Here is a 27,489-nt window from a genome sequence, read left to right on the forward strand (position 1 = left end):
TAATGGAGGGGGAGAAATGGTACAGATTGGGTTGTAACTTGAGAAAATAACATTTTATTTGTCTGAAGAGTCCTGAGTGCACGTTCCTCTCGAGTGCGCGCGTCGGGATGTGTTTTAGTTGGTGGGTTACAGGCAACGGTACTGTATATCGGCTTGCAAGGTCTTGCTAGATTAGAGATCCTGGTTGACATATAATAGCATGAAGATGTTTGGTTCTGCTTACGCCATACTGGCCAAAATGTTCAAGAACTGATTGTTGCTATCTTGACATCTAGTAGGGATGGCTGCATTTGGTACATTTGTACCTAAGACTGGTAACCCGATCCAACCTCTTGTCTTACTAAAACATATTGTGTCAAAGCCTCAATTGACCATACAGACAGCTGCCTGATAACCATAGTATCAGGAAAATTTCAATTTGGACTATGAGGGTAAATGCTGGAAGGAAGGAAGGTAATAAGTCCACATGTGAAATTTAGAGCTTTTCTAAAGCTCTAAATGAGGAAGGGGTTAAAAATCTGGAAAGGGATTTATTAAGTTGGTTTTATTTCCAATCAGTTTAAGAACCAGAGATCAGCAGTTTAACCATCTGTGAAATTTAGAGCTTTTCTGCTCTAAATTTCACAGATGCTTAAATTGCTGATCTCCTATTCTTAAACTGATTGGAAATAAAACCAACTTAATAAATCCCTTTCCAGATTTTTAACCCCTTCCACACTGGTCAATCAAGGTCTCATGTTGTCTGAACTCAACGTTTGCCTCAGCTTCCAATTGGTAGATTCCCTTCTTTAATGACAGGAGGGGGGCATTTCTGCCAGCATGCATAGTAGCCTATTGGAATGGTGATATCTGCTTATTTGTATGATGAAATGAAGCACATGCTGCACATAAGCAACATAAGGCAAAAAAATCCAACTGTGAATGCATAGCAGAAATTGCCTTTTTGGTGGACTGGGAAAGGTAGAGAATGCAATGCTGTTGTGCATTCCTGCCTTTAGAAATAGTCAGTGGCCTGTACTTGTATTGGTGCAGGCTGATCGTTTAAATCTTAAGAGAAGAAAAGAGATATAAATAAAATTGTTCTGATCTTTTGGAGTGGAACTGATTTATATATGCTAGGAAGTAAAATGCTAAAGTATGTATCAGAAAGTATATATTATATGTAATCAAGGTTATAACTGCATACGAAAGCTAGAATTTATAGGCCGATACTACAGTAATGCATGATGATAAAGAATCAGATACAAATTTTGGAAAACACTGCACAATTCTATAGGCGTATAAGAGGATGTTGATGATTTTTAAATCAGTGACCCCAACCTTTGGGGAACCAGGGACCAGTTCTGTGGAGAAGTTTTTTCATGGACCAGACGGGGTGTGTTTTTGCGTATTTCCTGCATCCTGTGGATGGGGCTTCAATTGTTTGCACGGCCCAGTTTCTGGCATGCCATGGCCCAGTACTGGCCCACGGACCAGGGTTAGGGACCCCTGTTTTAAATGATATATATTAGAATTATTGTTGCAAAAATGATGAAAAACAAACTTTTAAATTGTCAAATATCTTTATTTGTTTAAAATAGTTTTACAGTTTGATTAAAATATTTTTTCCTTTTAAGATATTTTTATTTAACTTTCCTGCTATTTTTACTTTGAGAAGGAAACTTCTCTTTAAAACACTGTACCCTAATGTGATTATATTAATGCAAAAAACATACATCCTCAAAAAGAGCGGACTGTATTAGTATTAGTTATTAATATAGCATAATTTTCCCTGTGTGTGTGTTTGTGCTTTCATACAGCTATTCTCAAACAAGGAAAGTGTCATAATTCATCCACTACCAATATCCTTTACATAAATGAGGTTTCACAGTTACTATATCAATCTTCACTTATCAAGAGAAACACGAAGGGCTGAAGTACATATAATTTTAATTATATTTTAAATTATAATTAAAATTATGTATGTTGGTTATATGAATAGTTGAAGGGAAGATGTTCTCTTTGTGAGTCAAGAAAGTTTATTGGACGTTTTCATAAGATTAACTTCCAAAGTAGAAACTGTCACACAAAAAAATTACAATGGAGTGTCATAACAATGAGTGTTGTGTGACACTGTGGCTTTAACCAAGAATGGGTAATTGGCGTTCTTCTGAATTTTTCAGTTTGCCAGTTTTTATACTCATACTTCAGGAACTGTAATACTCCCAAGTATTACAATAAAATCTAATAGAGCAAAAATAGCACTGAATGAGAAAATATTACAAGTTTGGCAGAAAAAAAGATAAAAGACTCCATTGAACTGAGCTCAGCTTCTGATTCCATAGACAAGTCCTTGAATTTTTTAGCAATAATGTAGAAATACAGTACTTTGTTGCTGCCTTTTGGGATATTTTCAGATTCCCAGCCTAGGCTACAGTTGAGGATTTTTCAGTACCTCCTATCCAATACTGGACCAGCTTTTTAAGATCAGTCTAGGTCAGTTAGTTGCTGCCACCTGAACAATCCCACTTTAAAAAAGTTTATAAATATGGACTTCTTCACACATATTAAAATTATTTGGTAGGAAAACCCTTACTGAAAATCATTCACATGAGATACAACTATAAATATAGGTAGTCAGTGCTTAATGATGGTAATTGGGACCAGAATTTCCCTTGCTAAGCAAGGCAGTTATAAAGTGCAACATTATATGACTACATCACTTAACAATAGCAACCTCAAGTGTTGCTGTAATTAAGTGAGGATTGTGGATGGTTAAGCAAAGATTGCCTCATGATTTTCTACCAGCTTCCAATAAGCAAAGTCCACATGGAAGCCAGCAGGAAATTGCAAGTCCCAGGCAGCTCTCAAGCAAGCCACTGGGGGAGGTAAGTGGATGCTACATGAGCATAGAGATACCAGGGATGGCTGCTGAGCAGTGTGCAAGAGTGGCAGGACTGAGTGGCTGCTGTCAGATAAAGGAGGGTACGCAGGCTCCTCCAGAAAAAAGGATGTAGGAGGGTGAGCAATTTATAAAAGCATCTTGCAACCTTCCCTGCTCATTAACTTTGTTGTGGGAAGGCATCAAGAAAAGCTACAAATAGCAATCACATGAATGTGGGATGCTGCAACTATTCTAAGTGCAAACACAATTAGGGGGTGCTGTGGTGGCCAGACCTTTGAGAATTTGTAATAAACACCATTTGCTCAGTGCTATCATAACTCTAGTTGCTAAATAATTTCCTAAGTAAGTGTATACTGATCACCAATGAACAAAATGAAACTTTTCACATGTAGCTTTTTCATCATGTGGCCAGGGTTAGTATTTTTAGCAATTACTCCAACACCCTGAAGTAAATACTGCTGTTTATGGATTTATTCGATTTTATGATTTGCTATCCATTCACGTGAAATATAAACAATGTAACTGGGCAATAAAAAAAGGTAACTCAACATAAAAAACCAAAAAAAATACATATGAAATCTTTCTTCTCTAAATTTAAAGGATAAATAGAACTGTCGGTGTTCTTCTGCAGTTTCTTAGTGATTATAAAATATCTATAGTCTACTTAGGTAACTCCAGAAGGCTCCAGAAATCACCCCCAGAGGATTTTAATAAATCCAAATTATGGGTTTATTAGAAAACACCAAAAACAATTAAAGTAATGATGTATCTGGTATTGTTGTATCCATTTGTTCCACACTTAAAAAAATACAATTATTACTGGCAGAAACAGCAATCAAGACAATTTATATTACTTGAACAGAATAATATAGCTGCCATTTCTTTTACTTAGACATTGTGAAAGTCTACTAACAACAGCGTAAATACATAAATTTAAGAGTTTCTTTGGAGAAGCTGAAAAGCCTAATATGACCAATAAAATTATCCAAATGGCAACCTATGTTTGAATCCCAGGAGGTTTTCTGCTTCTGTTTATCATTGCCTTATAGTATCAATGAATTAAGATATACAGTTGACACTTCATGAAGTCAGCAAATCAGGAAAGCAGCAAGAGAGAACTAAAACCTTTAAATTTACCAAAATCATTCTAGAGTTAAAAATATTTTGATTGCATATATAGAAAGGTCTAGCAGAACGTGCAACTACTAAACCTGAGCAGTATCCTGCCACGGCCAATTAGTTTGAAAGGATGCTGCTGATTGCAGTTCTATCACAGTGCCTCACAGTTCTAGGCTTCTAGAAATCAACATATAAAGAACACTGAAAGCATAGCTAGGCTATGTTTTAACAAAATCATCACTTTCCATTTACAGTTTTATGGTCTGGCTACAGAAAAAAAAACAGAAAAAAATTCTCCCCATGTAGACTTGGTCCACAAAAGGCACGTTGACACTATGTTATTAAATCCAGCAGTCTTACTTATATAAGATAAATGTATTCTACTTTGAACATATGCTACTAATATAGTACAAATAGAATCAAATACAATACAGATAGTGGCTTTAAAGTAACAATAGTTGCATAAATATAAACCATTATATTTAAAAATAGGTTTATCCCACCAGATATCAAATTAGCTCATACTTTGTATTTTAAGTGTCATCTGCAATAGCATCATTTCTTCTCCTTTCCTTTGTCCGGAAATTCTTGATAATACTATATGTGCCACTTATCAGGAACAATACTGCTATGGCAGCAAAATAACCAGCATAGATCATGAACTACAAAAAACAAAAGAAGGTTTAGTAAAAGCAGAAGTTAATGTTCACTGACTTCTCTCACAGAAGGTACGATCATGAAACAGATTAAAAATAACTTAATTTGCTGTGGATATTTTAAACACACCTGGAAAAGCACCTTTTAGATCTTCTGTCTCAAAGATCATTAATTATTAGATTTATTATAGCCATTCCATTCCAGAAGACTTTGGGCAGCTTACAACATCCCAAAACAATTAAAAATGTAATAACAGAGCATAGCAGCCCAGAGGAAAAGATATTAGTACCGTTAGGGGCTTTGCTAACCGCAAATCTGGGAATACAGCCAGGTCATAAATGCTTCCAGAACTCTAAGAGAAGGGGTGCCTTACATATGTCTGAAGGAATGCTATTCCAGAGGATAGGGGATGTGACAGCAAAGGCACACTTCCTCACTCCCACAAGATCGTAACATTTACTCTGGAATGTACCCATTCCAAGTGGACAGTAATTATTGGAGATAGTTAATCCAGTAGATAACCGGACCCTATATTATGAAGGACTGTATAAGTGATGACCAGTACTTTGAGTTGCACCTAGAAGCTAAGTGGCAGCCAACGCAGCTCGTAGCAGCAACGACAACTGGGCATACATTAACACTTGTTACTGCTGATACCAATACATTTTAGACCAGCTATAGTTTCTGATGATCTTCAAGAGCAGTCCATATAGAGGCACTGCAATAGTCCAATCATGAGGTGATTAGGGCATACCTGTCTGAAAGGACCTCTGGTCAAGTAACGGGCAAACTGCTGCACAATATCCAAAGGACCTCCTGGTCTTATCTGCCACTTAAACAGTAGCTGTAACTCAAAGAAGACTCCCAAGTTGTGCACCAGTCTCAAATGAGAAAGTGCAGAAAATGTTGCCGACCTTGGATGCCCAAACAGCCATAGCCACTCAGTCTTGTCAGGGCTGAGCTGAAATCTGTTCCTTCTCATGTATAGACATGAGTTACATGGGTCACAATTTGTGATGATAGAAAGCAAATTAGATTGGATTCTGTTTACCTCCTCTATATTTTATTAGTGTATTTCCAGGAATGTTAAAAAGTCAAAGCCATGTGGCAATTCAATTTTAAACTAAACATAAATTATAATTGGCATTATTGCATCTGTTGAACATCCTGGCAGTTCAATATGTCTAAAAATAGAAATTCTGATCTGTATTAAGAATGTAAAAAAAAAATCCCAATATATAGGGGGCTATGTACTTTTTACCGTCGAAAAGCAACTTATCAGGCCTCTCACATTTTCAATATACTTGAAGATAGCCTTTTTAAATGCTGTCATGTGGATACTGGAGAATATTTGCTGCCTGGAGCTTATGAGAACTGAAGTCTAACTCCTCTGCAAGGTAACAGGTTATGGAAAGCTGTCTATTCTCTTCCCACCCAATCAAAATTAATGAATCTTACCTGTGTAACTATGTCAAGGCCAAGACCTTTTGCATCAACAACTATCAATGTGAGTACTGTCTGTAATGCCAGTGCAATAAAAGTATTAACCCCAAATACAAGGGCATAGCGTTCTACACTTAGATTTGTAGCAATCTGGAACCTTCACAAAAAGAAAAGAAGGATGAATTTAAAGAAACAACACATTTCATTTATCACTTGCAGGTGATCATCAAAATGTAACTATATTGATTATATAAATTTTTTATTGTGAGTTCCATTCATTTCACACACAGATCTTTGTGAACCTCAAAGAGAACATATGAGGTAGGAAACTGCTGTTTTATTTCCTCTTATGCCTTATCTCTGTATCTTCTATTCCCAGAAGGCTCAGCTGATATAAGGTATTGGGGTTTAGAAAACGGATAGCCCCTTCCTCAAAGCACCATTCCTTGTACTGAAGTATACCCTATTTCCCCGGGCTGTAGACACAGGAGAAGTGAAGGAGGATATAAGAAGCACATTTTTCTGCTTTATGCAAAAAAAGAAAACACTATTTCTTCCTACTGTACATAGAGCATTTTTAAGACAAGTAGATCAAGTTTGGAGAGTAAGATAGGTTGCCACAAATGGCATTGGCTGTCCCTCTTCTGTTATATATGAACTTAATTCATTAATCCACAAACTAAAATAACATTTCTCTTCCTACTATCAAAGGGAAATTCAAAGCAATTGAACTTCTTTCAGTAATTTAGTGTCCTCTAGATAGAAGCTATAAAGAGAATAATAACCACAGCAGAAATTCAATTTGGGGAGAACTGATAAGGTACAGGAATATTAAAGGCCACAAACTTAAAGGAAACAATGGCTTTTAGAATTATATAAAAGTTATACATACTGGAAGAAAAGAGCTAGGATGCCTAATGGAGTTAAGAGGAAGGTTCAGTTAAACCTGAACAGAGCTCAAAAGAACCAAATAGCTGTGGATGAGAATAAAGTCAAGCAATGCAGCAATCATTATAGTATTAAATGCCTTTCTGGAATGAAGAAAGGTCTTCTCTGGAAGTCTGAGGATCAGAAGGTCAGTTGGGTCTATCACAATCAATCAATAACTTTTAGATTATAAAAAGTACTATATATACCCACAAATCATTTCTTTTTCACACACTGATATTCAGTTTCAGCCTTCAGATATGCAGCACTCCCCATATTTATCTTGACATTTAAAAAGGCTCCTCATCTGCTCCCATGTAAGTTTAGTGTACCAGTCCAACATCTGCTCAGCTTAGAGGTTCCAGAAATGTGGTTCTCACATGCAGCAAATTTACAACAAATTTATAAGATAATACATTTCCTTACATTCCCAACTTACAGCCCCATTTTAACTAAACAAATTCACTGATTTTTCTTATGTTGTAAATCACCACGTTGAAAACACAGTTCAAATCTCTTCTAGCTATTTGGCTATTTTATAGCTTTATTGTGGCAGAACTGAAGTTTTCAGAAAAATACAGTGAATTTATTCTGAAATCTATATGACAACATCCCTCAACATGGTAAATCCATATGTACTGGGGCAGCACTCTCATTAGATTAGTTAGAATTTCTGGGATTTGTAGTCTCATCATATGTGTATGATAAATGAGCAATGGCAAGATTTAAAATTTATAAACTGGTAAAATATGGAAGCGAGTACTTACGTTGCAATTGTAATGAGTAGCATATAGACAATTCGAAATGCCATGTAGGAGGCATAGCACACCCAAATGTTATGAACAGTGTCCATGATATACACAGCTGCAGCAATGAAGAAGGAGAACATAGCTAAGATTATTTCACCCCAAGTAAGAAAAGATATTTTTATGTGTCCCACAGCAAATACAGCCACAGCACCTATAAATGTAAAATTCAAACAAGTTAGAATGCAAGAATAATTATGTCCAGTATACTATATATTTTGAATACTTTTCAAGGAAATCTTCTAGAGATCAAAATCAGAAAATAAAGTAATAGCTTTGTTAAGTGTTTGTTACTTAAGTTTACATTAGCAGAAATAAGGAAACTAGGATTTGTTGTGATTTGGAGGGTGAGTCAATTACAGGTAGTCCTTGGGTTATGGCCAATTGAACCTGCAATTTATAGTCATATGTTGTGCTTGAACCCAATTTTATGATTTTTGTGGTGATCATTAAGTAAATACATCAGCTGTTAAGCAAGTGTATTGTTCACTACTGGAAGTAAATGCTGCAAAACCAAGATTATATGACCATGAGGTGCTGCAAACGACTATTTGCTGAGTACCCAAAATATCGTCACAGGATGGGGGAGGGCGACATCAGAACTTCAAAATGAGGTTATAAGTAAATTTGGGGGAGGAGGGGGGCTGTCTTTACTCTGAACATCAAGGACTACCTGTATATAATTCAGTGTGGAGTTGAAATTCAACTTCTGCTTTATACTTATTTTCTAAAGCAATTTACTGGTCCCTTATAACAAGCCAGAATCCAAAACAGTTTATGATCATGGGCATTAGAATTGAGAATAATGCAATAATTTGGTTTATGTAAGATATTTCCTAATCTAGCTGGTAAAATTGTTACTCAAAATATGCATAATAAAGATTGTTTAGCTATAGTAGTGGTTCTCAACCTTTTTAATGCCGCGACCCCCAACCAGTCGTAAGTCGAGGACTACTCAACCGGTCGTAAGTCGAGGACTACTCAACTGGTGCAGCACCGTTTGCAGAATGGGACTTTTGGCGGGCTCAGCAGGGCAGAGACAGCCTGGACAATTCCTATTGGCTTTTGAAAGCCAATAGAATTAGACTCTATTCAAGAGAGTCTATTCTATTGGCTTTCAAAAGCCAATAGAATAAAAGGGAGTAGCACAGCTAAGGAAAAGGGGGAAAAAATGGCAGACTGCGTTGTTTGGCGACCCCCGTGAAATGGTCGTTCGAGCCCAAATGGGGTCCCGACCCACAAGTTGAGAACCACTGAGCTATAGCTATACTGTTTCAGTTGCCATTACATTGAAAATGTATATACATAAATATGACCAAACTGCTTTAAGTATATATAGGTGGATATCTTCTCTAGGCTCTATAAATACTATTATCTCCATATAATAGTTCAAAACTATTATGACTAAATTGCTAATAAAAACAATATCACATGAATTCAGTTAACAGCAATGTAGTAGAGTGCTCTTAGACAAAATGCTTTTTATACAAATTAGTAAATATTAGTTCTGACAATTCCAAAATGCAATTAATATGTTCACTGATCAGAAGAAAGTCAAGTTAAGAAACAGCTTACCCAACAACGTGGAAACTGCTTCCACGGCACCATTATAGATCTCAGAGGTCTGAGAAGGCAGCACAATTTCCCACATGCCTTGAGCATAATTGATGACTTGGAAATAGCCACATGTTGACAGGGCCCACCACACAGACCAGCACAACAGAGGCCAGGAAGAGTAACACTGTAAGAGGTCCTGCCAGAGTTCTTTGATTACCTTCATGATGTTCACCTTTTGCTCCTGTTGAGATTAAATAAAAAAATTCAAAATAAAATATACCAGAATTGTCCTTTATATCTATTATGGTACAACTGGAATAGTACAGATCCAGATAAACTCTAAGAATATTATTCATATATTTTGGGAGAAATCATAACAAATATCACAGAGTGTTCTCATTTCTCCTTAAGTACAGAGAAAGTGCTGGAGCTTTGTATAATTCTCTATACAATGATCATTCCTATGTGGCAAACATGGATACTTTTCATTTGTGAATGCTTGTCCACAGAGCAAATCACCCTCTGGCCATAGTTCTGCTTACTAAAGTATGCTATTAACTCCTCTCTTTTTTCTTATTTCTATCACTGAATGAAATAATAGGAAGTAACACTTAATATAGCTTTGTATTCCACTGAATGTGGGAAGATCTAGTATTACTAATTCTGCCAATCAATAATCCTGCATAGGTTTTAAACTGTAAAAGGGCTGATACATTGCTTCCCTTTTCCTATATGTCTTTCCATTGTCTGGGACCTTTTTACAAAATTAAACTATGAGTACAGTTAACATTTATGCAATCATTTGATGTTACGCTGGAGGATATATTCTGAAGTTGGTATTCACTCCATGCATAAAGATTTTTTTTTCTTTCAGTGTCAGACAGGCTCCCAATTCAGAAGCATACAGTGCAACTAACTATCTTCATTTCATAAAAATCTAAGCAAGTTCAAACATTATTTTGTGTGGTTCTACAAAAGCTATCTTTCCTTTTACCATCTTAAAAACAAATGAAACAAATGAACAGGTTTAATAATCTGTTGAATAATTCCATAAAAAGTCTAAATAACATGTGACAACTAAGCTATGCTTGATAATAATGGAAATGGTGAACAAGAAAACTATCACCAACTGTTGCAGAAGTAATAGACCATCTATTTTAGCTTTGACTACTTAGCATGTACAAATAATACCTTTGTTTCAGCTCGGTGTGGGCAAACATTTACAATATAGTTGGATAAGAAAGTTAGTGGCACTCTAAATATGATAGGTTTGAACAACAAAGTTTGGTATTCATATCACTGATCTCTCCCACATTAATGACCTTGTTGCTATGTGAATGGTACTTCTCAGTACCTTAATTACTTTCCATAAATGAAAAACAACCATAGGCTCTCTCAAAGGATCGCCATGATTACAATCAACATAAAAAATTCAAGTGTTCTTTTCACACTCGGTATTGTGTAGAGCAAAGTGAGATATGTAGAGCATTTTTCACAAAATCTTTCAGTACAGTGGTCTTCATTTAACAAGCATTCAGTCAGTGACCATTTGAACTTGGGATGCTAAATAAGCGGTACATGACCAGTCCTTGAAGTTCTGGCTAATGCAGCAGCCCTACAGTGTCATATGATCATAATCTGGACACTTGGCAACCTGCTCAAATTTCTGACCATTGCAGCATTCTGCAGTCATGTGACTGCAATTTGTGATCTTCCCTGCTAGCTTCCCACAAGCAGTCAGCAGGGAAGCCAGAAAGAAGTTGGAAGCCACAATCATATGAGGTTCTTGCTTAAGTATCTGTGAGGTCCTCAAACTGCCATTGCTAAGTGGCATGGTCACAGGACACCATGCTTTATGCTTTATGGCTGCATTGTTTAGTGACAAAAATTCTGGTCCTAACAGCTATTCTAACCCAAGGACTATGTGTAATGTGGTTAGAGGAGTTTTGTTCTGAATCAGACAAGTAGAAAAATGAAAAGCCTTTCTACCTCTGTTCTAACCATGCCAGCTAAGCTTATGTAAATGGCAATATGAACCTTTTTCCAACCCAACCTCTTAACATTAGATTTTCATTAAATGATGTCTAGATTGCACTGGGTTAAGACTAGCCATAGCTTTCTTAACTCTTCTTGGAAGAATCTATTATTATATTGTTAGGAACCTGTCTTCCAAGGTAAAAGGATCACATTTTTTTGTACAAAAATTGCCTTTTCCCCCATAGATTATTTATGTATATTGGCATAGTTGGTTTGTCTATATTCTGAAATGTCCTTATTTTGGCAGGCAATAGGACCTCACCAACACAACTATGATTAAAATATCATCAGAATTTGAAATGATCAAACAGAAGCATCAAAGGATAACAGACTATTGATCCAATTAACTGAAAACAAGTGCTCAATGGCAGACTATATTTTCTACATACTCCTCAATGCTAAAGCAGTAGTACTTACCTGCTCCTCTGCAGGACACTCTTCTATATTTAATGGAATCTTCAATTCCACTTCTTCCAACCCGGGAACCTTCTTTAAGGCAGGATCATGTTGGATAATTGTTCCATTTTTATAACTTAGAACCTTCATTTTACTGACCTGAAGGCTTGAGTGATGGTGGAAAAAAAAGCTTTTCTGTGGCATAGGCAGAGACCAAGCTATTGCAAAGGCAACAGATACAGAAGTAAGTGACACCACATTCAAACTGAACAAGGACCAGCCTACAACAGATACTAGGACTTGTCCACAGACAGAGCCCACGGTATAGCCCACAAGGGCAGCACTTCGACAGTAGCTTGTGACTTTCTGATACAATTTCAAGTCCACAACACTATAAATGTAAGAGTAATAAGCAATTTCTGTTGCAGTCACTAATCCATAAAAGAATTCTAGAAACTGAACAGCTAGAATTCCTTGGGAGTACAGAAGCATAAACCATGTTACTATAAGGCTTAGTCCTTGCAGAAGGATGATAGGCTTGTATCTGAGATAATCTGTGGCCAAGAAGACTGGGAACAGCAGCACTAAATAAGAGTATGTCCATACTGGATAAATTTCATTGAAGACCTACAAAAAAAAAGGATATTATCTTTATAAAATGGAAAATTCTCATTATATATATTTTAATGAGAATATATATTCTCATTATATATGTTTTAAATTTATTTTTAATTCAAAACACACACACACATATATATTGGCTAACAATATATATATATATATATATATATATATATATATATATATATATATTGAATTAAAAATAAATTTAAAACAGAATTACATATAAATGATGAACATATAATTGCTAACATATATAAACTTTTATTAAAATTTGAAATGAAAAAAACAAGTGAAAGAATATATGACAAAACAGAGTAGAAATGTTGGTTATAATATACAAATGGTACAATGGGAGAATAGGTGAATGAAAGGACTGAAATTCACACATCTTAAATACAACTTTTATAAAATGATGTATCATTGGTATTTGTGACTAGAATAGTTGTCCAAAATGTATGAAGGAATTTTAAATTTATGTTGGAAATGTGACTGAAAGTTTTTAATCATGTTTGATGGACACATGAAAAACTAAAAAAAAAATATTAGTAATTCAGAAATATTTTAAACATTAATATATAACTGAAGCCAGAGGTGTTTCTTTTGACAAAAGTATGTTCTGATAGATGAAAGCATGGGGGGGAAAAACCTCACTAAACTTTATTTTTATATATAAATAACAACAGCCAGACATTTGTTTATATGCACTGTAATGAAAATATCTGACAATATCCACAATGGAAGAATGGATTGTGAAGATGATGGAATGTGCTCAGATGGCAAAACTGCCAGCTCTGATTAGAGAAAATACACTGATTAATTTTAATGCTGATTGGAAACCCATATTAAAAGGGTTTCTTTTCTTCCAGAGCCATCTTTCTGTCTGGCTCTCCTCTTCAATAAATTGCAACCGTCTTTCTAAAGCAGTCACCATGTTGTTTATTCCCCGCTTGGACTGGACCCTGATAAAGACTTTTCCTTCAACACGCTCATTAGCATCCTTTCTGAGAGTAGATGAGGCCATGTGAAGGTTTATCTGTGCTCTCCATTCTTCCATCCTCCACCTTTCAGTCAGAACCGAAGAAGCTTCTTGGACGAAAAAAGAGACATCCTCAAGGAAAAACAAAGTCCAGTTGCCTTTTGAAAAAGCACTTTAAAATTAGAATTAAAGAAGATATCTCACCTGGGTCTCGGTGAGATTCTTGTCCGGTCCCAACAAATAAGGTGTGAGAAAAGGTTCCGACGGTCGCAAGTTAGCAAAGAAACCGTAACCACACAGCACAGTCGTAGGAAATACCCAACCAAAACGCCGCGGGGCCCGCCTCGCGCGGCCAGGGAACCACCGGGACTGGAGTCCGTCCAAGATAACCGGCGTTTCCATCTGACGAGCCCCACAACGGGGCGGCTCAAAGTCCCGCTTTCAGCGGCAGCTTCCGAACGACAATCGCCTTGTCGCTGGATGGCCAAAAATCCGACCGGCAACCCACCCGGCCAAAGGCACCTTGGCCCTGCGCAGTAAACAGTGTCGCCTCCTCGCTTTCGTTTGCATCCGCGATTGGGTGGAAGGGAAAGAAGTAAGTACACGTCAATGGGGCGGAGAGGTTACTGGTTGATTGTAGAGCGACCAATTGGATTGCTAGATTCAGGCCACACCGCCGTTGGCTTTATTTTGATAAGTTGTCGGCTTCCCTCTTTGTGCCTTTTCTCATTTTAACTGGCACGTTTTGCGGAAAAGCTGGAGTAGTTTCGTAACTGAAGCTGTATGGGCCGTTGCTTTAGGAGGATTGCCTTTAGGGCTCTGGCATCAGTGAAACTAGTGGAGAAGAATGTTTCCTGGGCAGGGAATATATCACCGGGGGGGGGGGGTATTACTACTTGGACAACCAAACCAGTATCTAAAAACGTGCTCAACTGCTGTTTTAGGAGCGTTTATTGCGATTACTTCTAGCTTTCCGCAGTCTTTAGTTCTCTGCCATGCTTTCTCCTGTTCTCACAAGTATAAGTTTGGTGTTGGGCAGATAGATGGAATCAACGATTGAAAGGAAGGAAGCCACGGTGGGCTCAGTTGAGATATGACAGTCTGTACTCCATAGGTGATAGGAAGTGTGTGAAATCAAACGCTTAAATCTAAATCTGACTTTCCCAGGGGAAAATTTTTGCAAGGCAGTCTGGTGAGATAATGTATGGAGGACTTTAACTTGGAATGCAAAAGGAATACATTTTACAGATCATGAGTGAATGAATGAATTATGAATCAATGAATGAACTTTTTAAATATACAGTAGATAGATAAGATATGTGTCTATGAAACTAAAGGAAAAGGAAAAATTGTAATAGATATGAATGGAGGTGGTCTGATTTCCGGATATAGTTGGTGAATACATGTATGGAAGTTAAGGTGTAGGATTAACTGTAAAGAAAGCAGGTGTGATCAAATGAGTCAGTAATGAAATACTGCCTCATCACAACACATGCCTCATTCCCTTTTATATTCATTATAACATCACTTTATTTATTAGATTTTTATGCTGCCTATGTTACTTTATAAGTAACTCAAGGAGGCAAACATATATAATTCTTATATTTTCTCCATGACAACAACCCTGTGACATTGGTTGGATTGAGAGAGACTCAAAGTCACTCAGTTGGCTTTCATGCCTGAGGTGGGATTGGAACTCAGTCTCTTGGTTTCTAGGCCAGCACCTTAACCATTACACTAAACTGGTTCCAACTACTACTATCATGAAAGCAGCAAAAGCTGCCAATTGTCCATGAATGAAAGGGCTAAAATATGTGATGAATGTGAATGGAAATGACAATATAATGGAATTTTTTGCAAAGAAACTAAAGGAATGCTGAAAGGAGTACTAAATATATTTCTGTTGAAATGGAGGCGAAAGTTTGGAATTAGCACTCAATAAAAAATGATGAAAAGGTAGTAAATATTGTGAGAATGTTTAAAGTCATAAACTGCAGAAACTGGAGAAATGTTAAAATATGGAAATTTGCAAAAATAAGCAGATGTGTTTGTTGAGGAATTATTGGGCATATATTATATATATTGGGTTTGGATATGTTTATTCTTGATTCATTGGAATTGGTTTATTTTTGGTAGATATTAGAAAGATAATTGAAATAAATCATTTTAATTGATTGTATTAGTCACTTTGACTCCTCCAGACCTAAGATTATTCAAAGAGACTGTTGAAAAGCACCATTGATATCAGCATTTATACCACTGATCTAACAGTTACTGTTGTCTGTCTTCATTAAAAGTTGCCTTTCAACTCCTGATGATTTACATAGCTACATTCATATTTTTCAGTTTCAACTTCTGATGATTTACACAGCTACATCCATATTTTTCCTAGCAACGTTAAGTGGACCATTAAATACCATTGCCTTCTATTTCCCAATCCATCTCATTGGCACAGATGTTTCAGATGATCATCTATGTACTAACCAAGGCCAACCTGGTTTAACTTTCTAGTACAGCCAAGTTGAGCTAGAGGCTCTTAATCGCTGAAATTTAATTAATGTAATATTTTCATTATATGCCCTCAGAAGAAAGGGCAACAAAAAAATTGAAATGAAATGTTTTCTATTTGAGAACAGGAAGACACAAGGAACATGAAACTGGCAAAAAATAAGATTTTATTGTGTTAGGATGTACGTTCAGGATTAAAGTGGCAGTAGAATTATTCATTGTAAAGTCACTTCAGTTGTGTTATTTTGATTCATATTTTCAAAGCTATTTGAAAGTTGTGTCTGAAAGCCTTTTGAAAAGGATAGCTTTATTATGGTAATACTGTTTTATTATGCTTTTGTTTTGTTTCCTTTTAAAAACAGAGTTAGTAATAAGAAAACCTGAAACATTGAAGTTGCTTGATTTGATAGTCTTCTGTGCAAGCCTTAAAACACATCACAACCAAACAATTCTATCCGGAGTGCAATATATTGATTCCATGTTTTTGGGATGATACGAATGAACCTGGACAATATAGGTGGTTTGAAAAAGTGTTTGACTTGTCCATCACTGTTAATATTTCCGGTGAACACCTTAATATAAAACAAAAGAATGAATTAGCATCATATGCAAATGAATGAACATTTCAAATATAAATCCTCAAAATTGCCACAGAATGTCACCAAGAAAATGATTTTCTGTCTCAATTCATCTCATTTGTGGGCTTGCAAAATTTAGATAAACCTATCAAGTTGCCTTATGATTTCAACTATTGTTTCATTATCTGAAATCAATGCTATTATTGACTACCAATGTGCTTTGTCAAACTCATTCAAATTGAGATGCATGTATTGTCCTGACGATGGCATGCTCCAAGTGCTTTTAATTGGAGAAATCTCATATTTGCTGGAATTCCAGGAAATTTTCAGCGATAGGGAAAAATAGGGGACATGGTGATTATAATCTTTCCAGGCCCTCTAGGGAAGGGAAAGGTTTCGTTAGATTTTTGGGTTGATGTACATTGCCATAATTTTTTCCTTTACTGAAAAATATGAGATTAAAAAAACCTCATGGTAGAATTTAGCCATGCCTGAAAAGCAAGAAAAACCAAACTGATTCTGAGAATGTTTAGGAACTACCCTTTATGAAGCATTCCAGCATTGGCTTGTAGTTTTTACAGTAAGAATACTAGGGCTATGTCCCACAGGAGACATGAACTATAATTCACCTGTAATAAGACTCAATTATTATTCTGGTTTTTGAGCAGTGATCTTTTCGGGGAACTAATCGGCAAAATGAACTGCTAATCTGTCCCACTATTATCAACTGCTGCTCCATCTGTACCCTTTGCTTTCCTCTGAATTAATAAAGGGACCTCTGATGCCCACCTAATTACAAATCATAGTTCAGCAATTTAACAATGTACTCTGGCAAACTGTAGGAGCTGTAACAAAACCAAATTAGATAGTACAGAGTCACTAACTCCCAAAGATTAGATTAAAATCTATGAAAAGGGAAATGAAGATTTTTCAGCCTTATATATTCCCAATATAGTATCATACATATGGTAATAAAATAAGGTTGGAAGGTATAATTTAGGTAATCAAATCCATCAGTAAGATAAGTAATTGGTACCTTTTCCATGGAAGTGCAAACATCCAAATAAGGCTTCCATGTTGAATTGCCATCAGTATAATGGATGGAAAATGTTTTCACATACATTTCTGTAGACATTGATGTAGCTCCTTGAGTAATTATGCTTGTTATTTTTGTAAGCTGTTGCAAATCAATTTGTAGCCACTGATCTTTGTTGTTTACCTAAAGGATTAACAAGGTTCACTTTATCATGCTACTCTTAGCAGTTGGACTCTAATTATCTACAACCTGCACTAATTGAGTCATATGGAAATGCACAGGAAATCTGAACTCATTAACATGTAAATTAAATGCTATTAAAAATCCAAGAGAACACATGAAGCCTACCTACCCAAAAATTAAAGAACACAAATCCAAAGATGATCTCCAATTATATAGGACTTTAACTACTATAGAATTAATGGAATCTCCCCTTCCTCTGTTTTACTTTTCTTTCTTATAAAAATAGAACACATTTAATGCCCAGAACACAAATTTCTTCAAGGATGCTTCATGTATTAATTCTTGCAATATAATTTTTTTCCCAATCAACAATTGTCAATGGAACAAATAGTCTCCCGGAGTTGTGGGAGCTCCAGCGCTGGAGGTTTTCAAGAAAATATTGGACAACTATTTGTCTGGGATAGAATAAAAACTGCCCTGAGCAGAAGCTCGATCTAGAAGATCTCCAAGGTCCATTCCAGTCTTATGATTATATGATTCCATAATTTCATGAATACAATAAGCAATCATTTAAAGACTCCTATATTATACAAGAATATCAGTCAGAGAGACAGTATTAACTGACATACAACTCTGAAACTGCTGCCATATAATTTGTGAAGTGACTTCACTAAGGAGAAATAAAAGTGTGGAAAGAAATATTAATACTATGTAAATAACAATTCAGCATCATTCAAAATATACCAATCATATCAGCTGTGCTCTCTACTCTCTCTTCTCTTTGATTGATACTACCAATTATTAGATGGAAACTACCTTAAGCATTTAATTTAATGGAAAAGTAAAATTTAAAAAATTCAACCAAGAAAAAAAATCAGGTAACTTAGTTTGTAGCTTTTGTTTTTACCTTTGGTTGCCAAGCATTTGTTCGCCCTTTCAGATTGAGTCGTGCAAGGGATGGTTCCCATGAACTCCACCATGTCTTCTTATAAGAAGAGGCTGTAATCTCTGAATTCTTGATAGCCCCACTTTCCATTCCCAATGGCATAGAGCACCCTGTTGTAAATACATATCCTTGTTAGATTTTTCTATTGCTAGCATATTCAGGAAAAAATACCAGCAGGCTCGGAATTATATTTCTACAGATAGTTTGATCAAGTAATTTAATCCCCCCCCAAATATTCATTCTTTGTATAAAATCTCATTTCTCATGCACTTTCAATGTTTCTCCTCATTTGATAGCATGTGTCAAATGTCTCTTCATGTCTTACCTTCAACTTCACAACCCAACAGTTCAATACGGAAAGTAGGTCTATTGTAGAACTTGGTTGGATGCAGCCTAATATATCTAGCAATAATAGGAGGATCAATGTGGTTGTCTTTTACTTTGGTACCATCTGAATTACCCTCAAAAAGCTGAGGAAAAAGAAGTCCAAATTCCATAAATTATGTCTCATTTTTTAAAAATATAAATTATTTTAAAATATTAGCATCTGGAAAATTAAAATGCATTTGAGCTTACTCAGTTTTAATCAATTATTGGTTTTCAGCGAGGTTGCACATCAAAACAAGCACTGAATTATTTCAATGAGAATTGAGGATCAGAAAGTTTCATATTGCAAGAATTCTATTATATTTACTTGCTTTATTTTTTGGGTGTTTGTTTATAGCTTACAACTGTTCTCTCCATTTTCCCTGTCAAACACAATGTATTTCAGTCTTTGATACGCATATGTATAATATTTTCAGATTCATATTCCTCATTGTAGCATGTAATCTGCCTAAATAATTTAGTGTTTAAAACAGCAACGATACATCATCTGAAACAAAGTACACAGGTTTTCTTATCCACACTAAACACACCTCTAATATCACCACAATCATTCTTTATATATTTACCCATAAAAATATTAAACTACCTCAAATCACATCTGTTGGTCCCAGCTACAATTCCCTTTTAATAATTTCTTTTATTATTTACAAGTTAAAAGAAGGAAGGGAAGAAATTACCTTCCCACAATTTACATTCTTTCCCACCCACCAATTAAATATTTTCCAGTTTTTGCATCTCTGTTTCTCATTCAAAATTAATCTGGATTTAGAAACCTACTTCCTTAAAAAAAAACAAGTGAAAAAAGGACAAGATAGTAAATAAAACATGTTTGTATTAGTTTAAGAGATGTATAGAGAATATATAATTTTAATACTATTCTTTTTATACAGTATATTAAAATTTGAAAGGGTAAAAACTCTTAGCATTACTTCTACATATTTTCAAGCAGAAAAGAAGAATGAGGATTTCAGATAGAAGAAACATGCAAACCATTTGTGTTTTGGGATGTTTTCCTTTAAAAGCAATCCACTTTTGCCCATCTTTGCTGTAGGTAACAAAATATTCCACAGTATACAAACTTTTCAGTAATTGCATGGCTCCTTGGGTCTGAACACCTGTGATGACAACTTGTCTTTGTAGGTCTACCTATACAATAACAACAAAAATTATGAATCTATAGTACAGTACCCTAGTTTCATTTCTTCAGTTAAAAAGTATTCTGTACTATATTAGATGGAAATACAGGATTGGTTCAAGAAATCTGTCTGACATAAATGGAATTTTATCACTTTTCTATCAATTTACAATACTAAACAAACTGAAGGTTGAAATCTAGTTAATCTTTAATGGTTAGAAGAACATCCTCTCTAATTTAAGCCAATGTACAGCATACAAGGCAAATAGTATCGTCTATACCAGTGATGGCGAACCTTTTAGAGACCGAGTGCCCAAACTGCAACCCAAAACCCACTTATGCATTGTCGGGTACCAGGTGGGTGTGGCCCATTGGCTGGGCGTGGCCAATTGGGGGTGTGGCCCATTGGGTGGGTGTGGCTGTGGTGGTAATGGCAGACTGGGTGGGACTAAAAAGTTCAATCAATCAATTCCAACTTTGCAAGATCTTTTTTTTCCCGCGAGAAGTTGAAATTGACTGATTGATTGAACCTTTTTTTTTTTTGCACATGGCAGTGGAGGCCTAAAGCGAAAAGGTTTTATAAAGCCTAGCTGAAGGCCTAGGACTGGGGCGATGGTATGCGTGCCCACAGAGAGGGCTCTGAGTGCCGCCTCTGGCACCCATGCCATAGGTTCGCCACCACTGGTCTATAATAATTTGTCCTGTAGTCTTTGCCATCCGTTGTTTAAGACTACTATCATTCTCAACCTAAAAGCAGACCAACCAGAATGCTCTTGATTTGACATATAGTGATGTGAAAACTGGATTCATATATGACACTAAGCCATGGTGTGTCAAATTTTGTATTCTTTTAATTGCTAAACCATTGTAATCTCTTTTTTAAAATAGCATGTGCAGTGGTGGGATTCAAATATGTGAACAACTGGTTCTCTATGTTGATGCTGCTTCCGGAAGTCCATTCTGGGCCTGGGCAACAAAAAAATAGCTACCAGTTCTGCCGAAGTGGTGCAAACCGGCTGAATCCCACCACTGAGCATGTATGAACATAGCAAATTATAGTTTAGCACAATGTAGGAACCACATATAAAACTGATTGTGTATATGAAATAATATGCAGAACCTGAATATCTTTGTAGCAGTCATGTTTCCTTTCACAAAGAAAATCAAAATAATATATGTATTATTTATGCAAATTAAAATTTAACGCTCTTATATTACTTTATAGCTCTGATAAGTATTTGCAGAGCTAACAAGGAAATAGACTAGACCAGACATGTCAAACTCGCGATGTCACATGACATTGCACAATGTATTGGAACAGTTTTGCTATTGCCAGCAATGGGGTGGGGCGTCCGGCCTGTGGGCCGGCAGTTTGTCACCCCTGGAATAGACCAATACACTAAATAAGTAAATGACTAACTGATTATGGTCAGGGCTATAGAGATGAATGTAATGAAATTAAGTATATATCAAAGATTTTGCTTTCAAACTTATCTGCTTTCCCAAGTGGGAAAGCAATTTTCAAATATTCCTTATCCTGTATATTTAATTCACAATCTCCCCTAATCTAAGGTGACAAAAGCAACATTTTAATATTAAAATGTTAATATTCTTAATGTCTCAAGAATAACAGTGCATTCCAAGATAATTTCCACAACCAAATCACATTGTAGTATTGCAATAAACTGTTGTATCAGTGACAATAGGTTCATTGTAAAAAAAGGATCATTACAGAACAAAACAGAGATCAGCCATTTCAAAAACTGCATCTTGTTTCTATACACAGAGAAGCATTTATTTGCTTTTAGCTTGGCTTATTAATTCCATGCCTGAGTGAATAGGATAAAAATTAACTTCCCTAGAATTAAATTCTTTAAAGTCCGAGACTAAATTTAGTATCTCTAAAATCATATTAAAATTGCATTTAAAAATTTAATAATACTAAAAATCAGGTTAAAATTAGAGGAATATGTCACTTTTACAATAAGAAAAGAATCCAATATAGGTTCTAATCAGTTCTTTAAACACTGAGATGATATATCTTACACAGCCTAAACCTGAATCTTTCTCTTCTGTAATCATTTAAAGCTTAAAAATAGGAGCTGGTCTTTTGAGCAGTGATATCAGTCTCTGTTCTACATTCACCATGTCATGGCTCATAGTCCTCGCTTAGCAACCACAATTAGGCCTAAAACTCCATTACTAAGCATCATGATTGCTAAGCAAAAATCACATAATTACAATGGCCATATGACATCAATTTAATTTGCTCATTAAGCAAGACATCGTGTGACTACAACTTGCAATTTTATTGCCAGCTTCTCTATTGACTCTATTTGTCAGAAGCCAGTTGTGAAGTGCACAAAAAGCATTCACGTAATTCCAGGACACTGTGACACTCAGAAACCCCCACCACTTAAGAAATACCTGAAGGTCAATCATGTGATGATGGGGACACTGCATTGGTCATCAGCCAAGGCTTAGTTGTAAAATTACTTTTTCATTGCCATTGTAACTGAGAAAGTCACTAGGTAGGACAATCATTAAGCAAGAACTTAATTTTCAACTCTAATGCAAGATATCTTTTAGATGCTTGTGTCTTTTCTAACCTTATGAATGCAATGGATGGAAATTAGTTTTTCTGCCTTTTTGTACCCATCTTTTTATCTATATCCATTATCAGTTTAAAAATCCAAGAGTGATCTTCGCAATATTGTTGAGAGCCTCTGGATCAAAATGAGTGAAGGAACAAAAAATTAAGGCTGTGGTTGGTATTTAATATTATGAACCCAATTTAGAAGTTATGAATGATCTTTTTTTAAAAAAAACAAAAACAAATTGCAGATATTTAAATAGAAATGATAAAAGGAATTTAATTATCCTGGTATTTGTTGGAAGACAATTCTTACCTTCCAGATAGTTCTTTCTTTCAGAGAAGAGGAACCACAAAGGACAGAACTATTTTTGACTTGATATTAGCCAGTAAGGAAGATAGAGGCCGTGTCCCTTATTTCTAAACTTTGGGGAAAAAAGCACGCACAGCAAACTGTCAAGCTTTCCCCCCCACAAACCTCATAAGCTTTTGAAACCCTTTGTCCCAAGGAAGCAGCCAAAAGATCACCCCCTTTTGACTTAATACCTTACTTACCTAAATAAATAATATGCTTTAAGTTCCCCCTTATCTCTTCCTGTCTTTATCTCTTCCTGTCTTTGTCAGTTCTTTCTCCTTTTTAATCTACCTGTATTTGTTTTTACCTGCTCTCTGAACAGGTAATATGTTACTAGAAAATAGTTGCTTATATGAAGGAATTTTTCAATTACTTTATGTCAACAGCTAAAGGTTAAACTTATGAATGTAAAATGTCAGCAGTTAATGGTAAAGCCTATGTATGTAAAAAGTATATAAGAAGCAATAAACTCAGAGTTTGTAAAGCTGTGTCCTGCAGCTTCAAACCTCTGCTCAAGAAATGCCTGAGTCTTTTTCTTAGCATCGTTACACTAAACCACAATATTTTTTACCTGTGTTCCTATGAAAGTTAGCTCTGATACAGTTAAGAACAGATGTCAAAAATTAGTTACCACAACTGTTAACATTAGGAACAGGTGGAAACCATTCCTCCTGCCCAGAAGAGAGAAAATTCAGACCCATTACATAGGTGGAAGTAAAAGGGCAAGAATACAAATATTGATTTCACTATAATTTGGGCTTGTATTTGATATCTAGCCATGTCCAGAATTCTAGAGTTAGCCTCATTCCTTTTTACTAATTTTCTTGTCTGAGTTTAGTATTCTTGGATGCCTGCTCTCTTGAGCTTCGATTTCTAATGCTGAGAGAAGCCTGAGATTCCTCAGCCCATGCATGCAATAAGCTTAAGTCATCTTAGTTAGGGTTTTCCCTAAGTATCTTAATTCATACTTGGATCCATGGGTGCTCATTTTCCTTCTTTATGATGCTCCAAGCATTATATTTTCCAGCCTTATTCAGTCTTGCTAGCTTAGGCTCCCAATATCCTGTACAGAAATATGGAAAAGACAGAAAAAAATATTGGAAATTATCGATTATCAAGTGACTATTATAAAAGAACTGGAACCAAGAAGCAGAAAGAAAAAAATCTGAAAATGTTCCAAAATACAGTATATATTGAATACTGTATGCTAGATATTGAGGACCCAGTACATATTAATAATTGGTGTTCTTTTCCCTGGCTTCTTGTTATTACGAGACAATTATTTTTAGCACCATAAAAATAAAATGAAAACATGCCCAATGTATAATTTAATGAACTGGATGTTCATTAGAGCCACACAATATAGTAGATGAACTTATAGATATAGGACAGTGATGGCAAACCTTTTAGAGACTGAGTGCCCAAACTGCAACCCAAAACCCACTTATGCATCGTCGAGTGCCGGGTGGGTGTGACCCATTGGGTGGGCATGGCCAATTGGGTGGGTGTGGCTGCAGTGGTAACAGCAGACTGGGTGGGACTAAAAAGTTCAATCAATCAATTCAACTTTGCAAGATCTTTTTTTTCCCTGCAAGAAGTTGAAATTGACTGATTGAACGTTGTTGGTTTTTTGCACATGGCGGTGGAGGCCTAAAGCGAAAAGGTTTTATAAAACCCAGCTGAAGGCCTAGGACTGGGGCGATGGTGCGCGTGCCCACAGAGAGGGCTCTGAGTGCCGCCTCTGGCACCCTTGCCATAGGTTTGCCACCACTGATATAGGATTTCCAAATAACAAGATTTTTGACATGACAGCTTTAAAATTCAAGATTTTTGACATGACAGCTTTAAAACCTACCAACATGACCTGAAGCACTGATTTGTGAATCTTGTATTATCCCACTTGCCAGACCCATTGGTAATTTACAATCTGCAGAGGGAGAAAGAGACAGCATGGAGGTGTTTTATTAGCTTTTCCTAAATTCTGGCATTAAGCAGAGTACTACTTATTAAACCCAACAGAAGAAAAAGTTATGGTTGCTATGCTCTTGTATCTATCTTAGGTATGCCCAGCTAGGAAGAGGCAAAGACAAGCAGATTATATAGAAATGATATTAAAATAGGACGCATGCCTTCTCTCAAATCCTGAAAATATTTTCAACGCCTGCTAAATAGGGAATGTGCCACTGATGTAATCTACATGCTACCCATGCAAACAAAAAATCCTGGGATCTCAGTATTGATCCCCACCACTTTTTGTGTGTCACAAACTTGTAGTGAAAATATGTGCCTTGTAGAATTAGTATAGTTAAGCTCCGTTACCTTTATCAATGACAGTAAAGAGAGCCTGCATTCCTTTTTCCTGATATTCACCAACTTCTGTTTCTAAAAGCCATGTGCCAATTTTGGATGGTTTCATTTTGATCGTGGTGAATGAACCTTGAAAGCAGAGAGGAAACATGTTAATTTTTAAAATATTATTTCCAAATTGCCCTTGTACTGTATGTGAGAAGTTTTGTATTGCTAGCCATAATTCTCTAAGATTATCTAGATGGAAAATTGAGTGTCTTGGCATATCTCTGAAGCTACTGGAATCAAAATTCATTGTAAATTTACAATGAACAAATTTCATTGCATACAATTTTAATAATGCATACATTGAGTAATGGCCACTATGTACATCATAAATGTATCTTACAAAAGGTAAGGTGCTGTTATTTTGCACATTTCACTATTTCAGAAGTTTAAACATTTGTGTTAATGCTATTAACATTCTAATATACTGCAGGCTGTATAATGCTTCTTTAAGAGAATACTTAAATGAAGAGTAACAGTGTTATATAACTGATGCTATTATATTTAAATAATATCCTATTTCCCTTAAGATCAGTTACAACTTGAAATGCATTGTGAATTCCATACTATTGTTACATTTATTTCCCATATTTATTTTGTTCAACTCAAGAAGTTATACATAATATTCTTACCTCCTGTATGGCTAACATATTTTAATGAATGCTTTATATCTATATTCAGTGCAAGTAGTTAGAAATATTTCAAGTCATTTCAGCAAGAAACAGATGTGTGTATCTGAATTTATTTACCAGGAAGAAGAGGAAGGACCCCAAGTTGATTATCTTCTCTTCCCTCTTCAGTGAATGTCTGACCATGAAAATGAACAACATGGATGTCTTTGGGTACACCCATGTTTAGCAAATGCCAGTGGACATTTTCATCTTTGTACATCTTCAAGCCTTGCAACTGGTAGGAGATTCCATTGATTGCTAAAAATAAAAATATGACCAGATTAAACAAAAATCATTGCAGTTCAGTTTAATATAGCAGGCATCAGATTAAAAATGTTGAATATGGAAACTCAATAGCATTGTGAGGATTTGGGGAAAAACTTCTCTTTTTTCTCCTAGTTCTCATTAAGATTACAACTGCTTTTAAATATAGTAGTGTAAGGAGAGATGGAAAAAGGTATTTATTTTTTAACTGCTTCATTCACAAATATCCAGCAAAGATTGGTCTTAATAAAATATAAAAAAGACGATTCAAAATAAGCCAGATTAAAACAAAATAAATAAAGTTAGGCACTGTAATACCAGAAAGATGTATGACAAATTCATCTTGCGTTTTTACAGTTACATGTAGCCATCTTCTAAGCTTCTAAAGATTATGATATAGCCAAATTTGGAAATTCCAGTTGAAGTAGATATATAGTTTAAATATGTATTTTATTAAAGCAAATTATACAAAGCTTCTTCTTGAACAAACAGTTGTGAAAATCTTTATTTTGACTGATTAGAAGACCTAGAAGGTCTCTTCCAACTGTTATTCTGTTACTTGAGAATTGTGATAACTGAGAAACCAATTTAGACTTGAATAGCTCCTCAGATGTTTGTGCTACAGTCAATTAGATTCTGGATTAAAAGGAGGAAGACCGAGATTCTAATACATTCACTTACACCGCTATGCAAGCTTTGAGCCAGTCATTCTGCCAGCCCATCATACCTCAACAGTTGTTATCAGAGTAAAATAGATCTTATGCTGTGCTTTGATATAACTATCTATAAAATAAAAATGCTATGCTAATATAGTTGTGTTAATAAAAAACTTTTACTGAAAATCTCAGTCACAGAACTCTTAATATTTGGGAGCTTTATCATTATTAGTTGGATTCCACCTTTTGTATAGGAGTTAATGGAGCACGGTGGCTCACATGACTAGGACGCTGGATAGGAGGTTAACAAGCCCAGCTTCAAGACCCAAATGTTGTCGTGGGGCATAGTTGAGCTCCTGTCTTTCACTTTAGCTCCTGCCGGGAAGGGAGCCCCCAAGC

The 27,489-nt window shown here is 35.7% G+C and overlaps 2 protein-coding genes across 3 annotated transcripts in view; both read right to left on the minus strand.

Moving 5' to 3' along the window:
- Nucleotides 1-1,543: 1,543 nt before the first annotated feature.
- Nucleotides 1,544-13,994, minus strand: SLC19A2 (solute carrier family 19 member 2). Its single transcript, XM_039327325.1, has 6 exons — nt 13,631-13,994; nt 11,848-12,453; nt 9,412-9,634; nt 7,798-7,990; nt 6,119-6,260; nt 1,544-4,665 (listed from the first exon to the last, which is right to left on the minus strand). Exons 1-6 carry the CDS (start codon nt 13,826-13,828, stop codon nt 4,537-4,539), a joined length of 1,491 nt encoding a protein of 496 aa, XP_039183259.1. The 5' UTR covers nt 13,829-13,994; the 3' UTR covers nt 1,544-4,536.
- A 2,090-nt stretch (nt 13,995-16,084) lies between these two features.
- Nucleotides 16,085-27,489, minus strand: part of F5 (coagulation factor V) — a 38,177-nt gene continuing 26,772 nt past the window's right edge. For both annotated transcript variants that reach the window (XM_039327343.1, XM_039327344.1), the window contains 9 exons: nt 26,249-26,428; nt 25,467-25,583; nt 25,003-25,074; nt 24,116-24,210; nt 20,055-20,210; nt 19,003-19,147; nt 18,639-18,787; nt 17,549-17,731; nt 16,085-16,506 (listed from right to left, as the gene is read on the minus strand). In XM_039327343.1, coding sequence (XP_039183277.1) covers nt 16,360-16,506; nt 17,549-17,731; nt 18,639-18,787; nt 19,003-19,147; nt 20,055-20,210; nt 24,116-24,210; nt 25,003-25,074; nt 25,467-25,583; nt 26,249-26,428 — 1,244 coding nt within the window. In that variant the 3' untranslated portion in view covers nt 16,085-16,359. The remainder of the gene's footprint in view (nt 16,507-17,548; nt 17,732-18,638; nt 18,788-19,002; nt 19,148-20,054; nt 20,211-24,115; nt 24,211-25,002; nt 25,075-25,466; nt 25,584-26,248; nt 26,429-27,489) is intronic.

This window comes from Crotalus tigris, unplaced genomic scaffold (assembly GCF_016545835.1).
Source record: "Crotalus tigris isolate CLP2741 ecotype Arizona unplaced genomic scaffold, ASM1654583v1 scf7180000024359.8030256, whole genome shotgun sequence".
NCBI lineage: Eukaryota > Metazoa > Chordata > Lepidosauria > Squamata > Viperidae > Crotalus > Crotalus tigris.

Coding starts and splice junctions, on each gene's coding strand:
- SLC19A2 (XM_039327325.1), bottom strand. CDS start 13,828: ATGGAAACGCCGGTTATCTTGGACGGACTCCAGTCCCGGTGGTTCCCT. Junction 12,454..13,630: donor AGAATCTCACCGAGACCCAG/GTGAGATATCTT, acceptor TTTTTTTTGTAG/GTCTTCAATGAAATTTATCC. Junction 4,666..6,118: donor GCCTTGACATAGTTACACAG/GTAAGATTCATT, acceptor TGTTTTTTGTAG/TTCATGATCTATGCTGGTTA.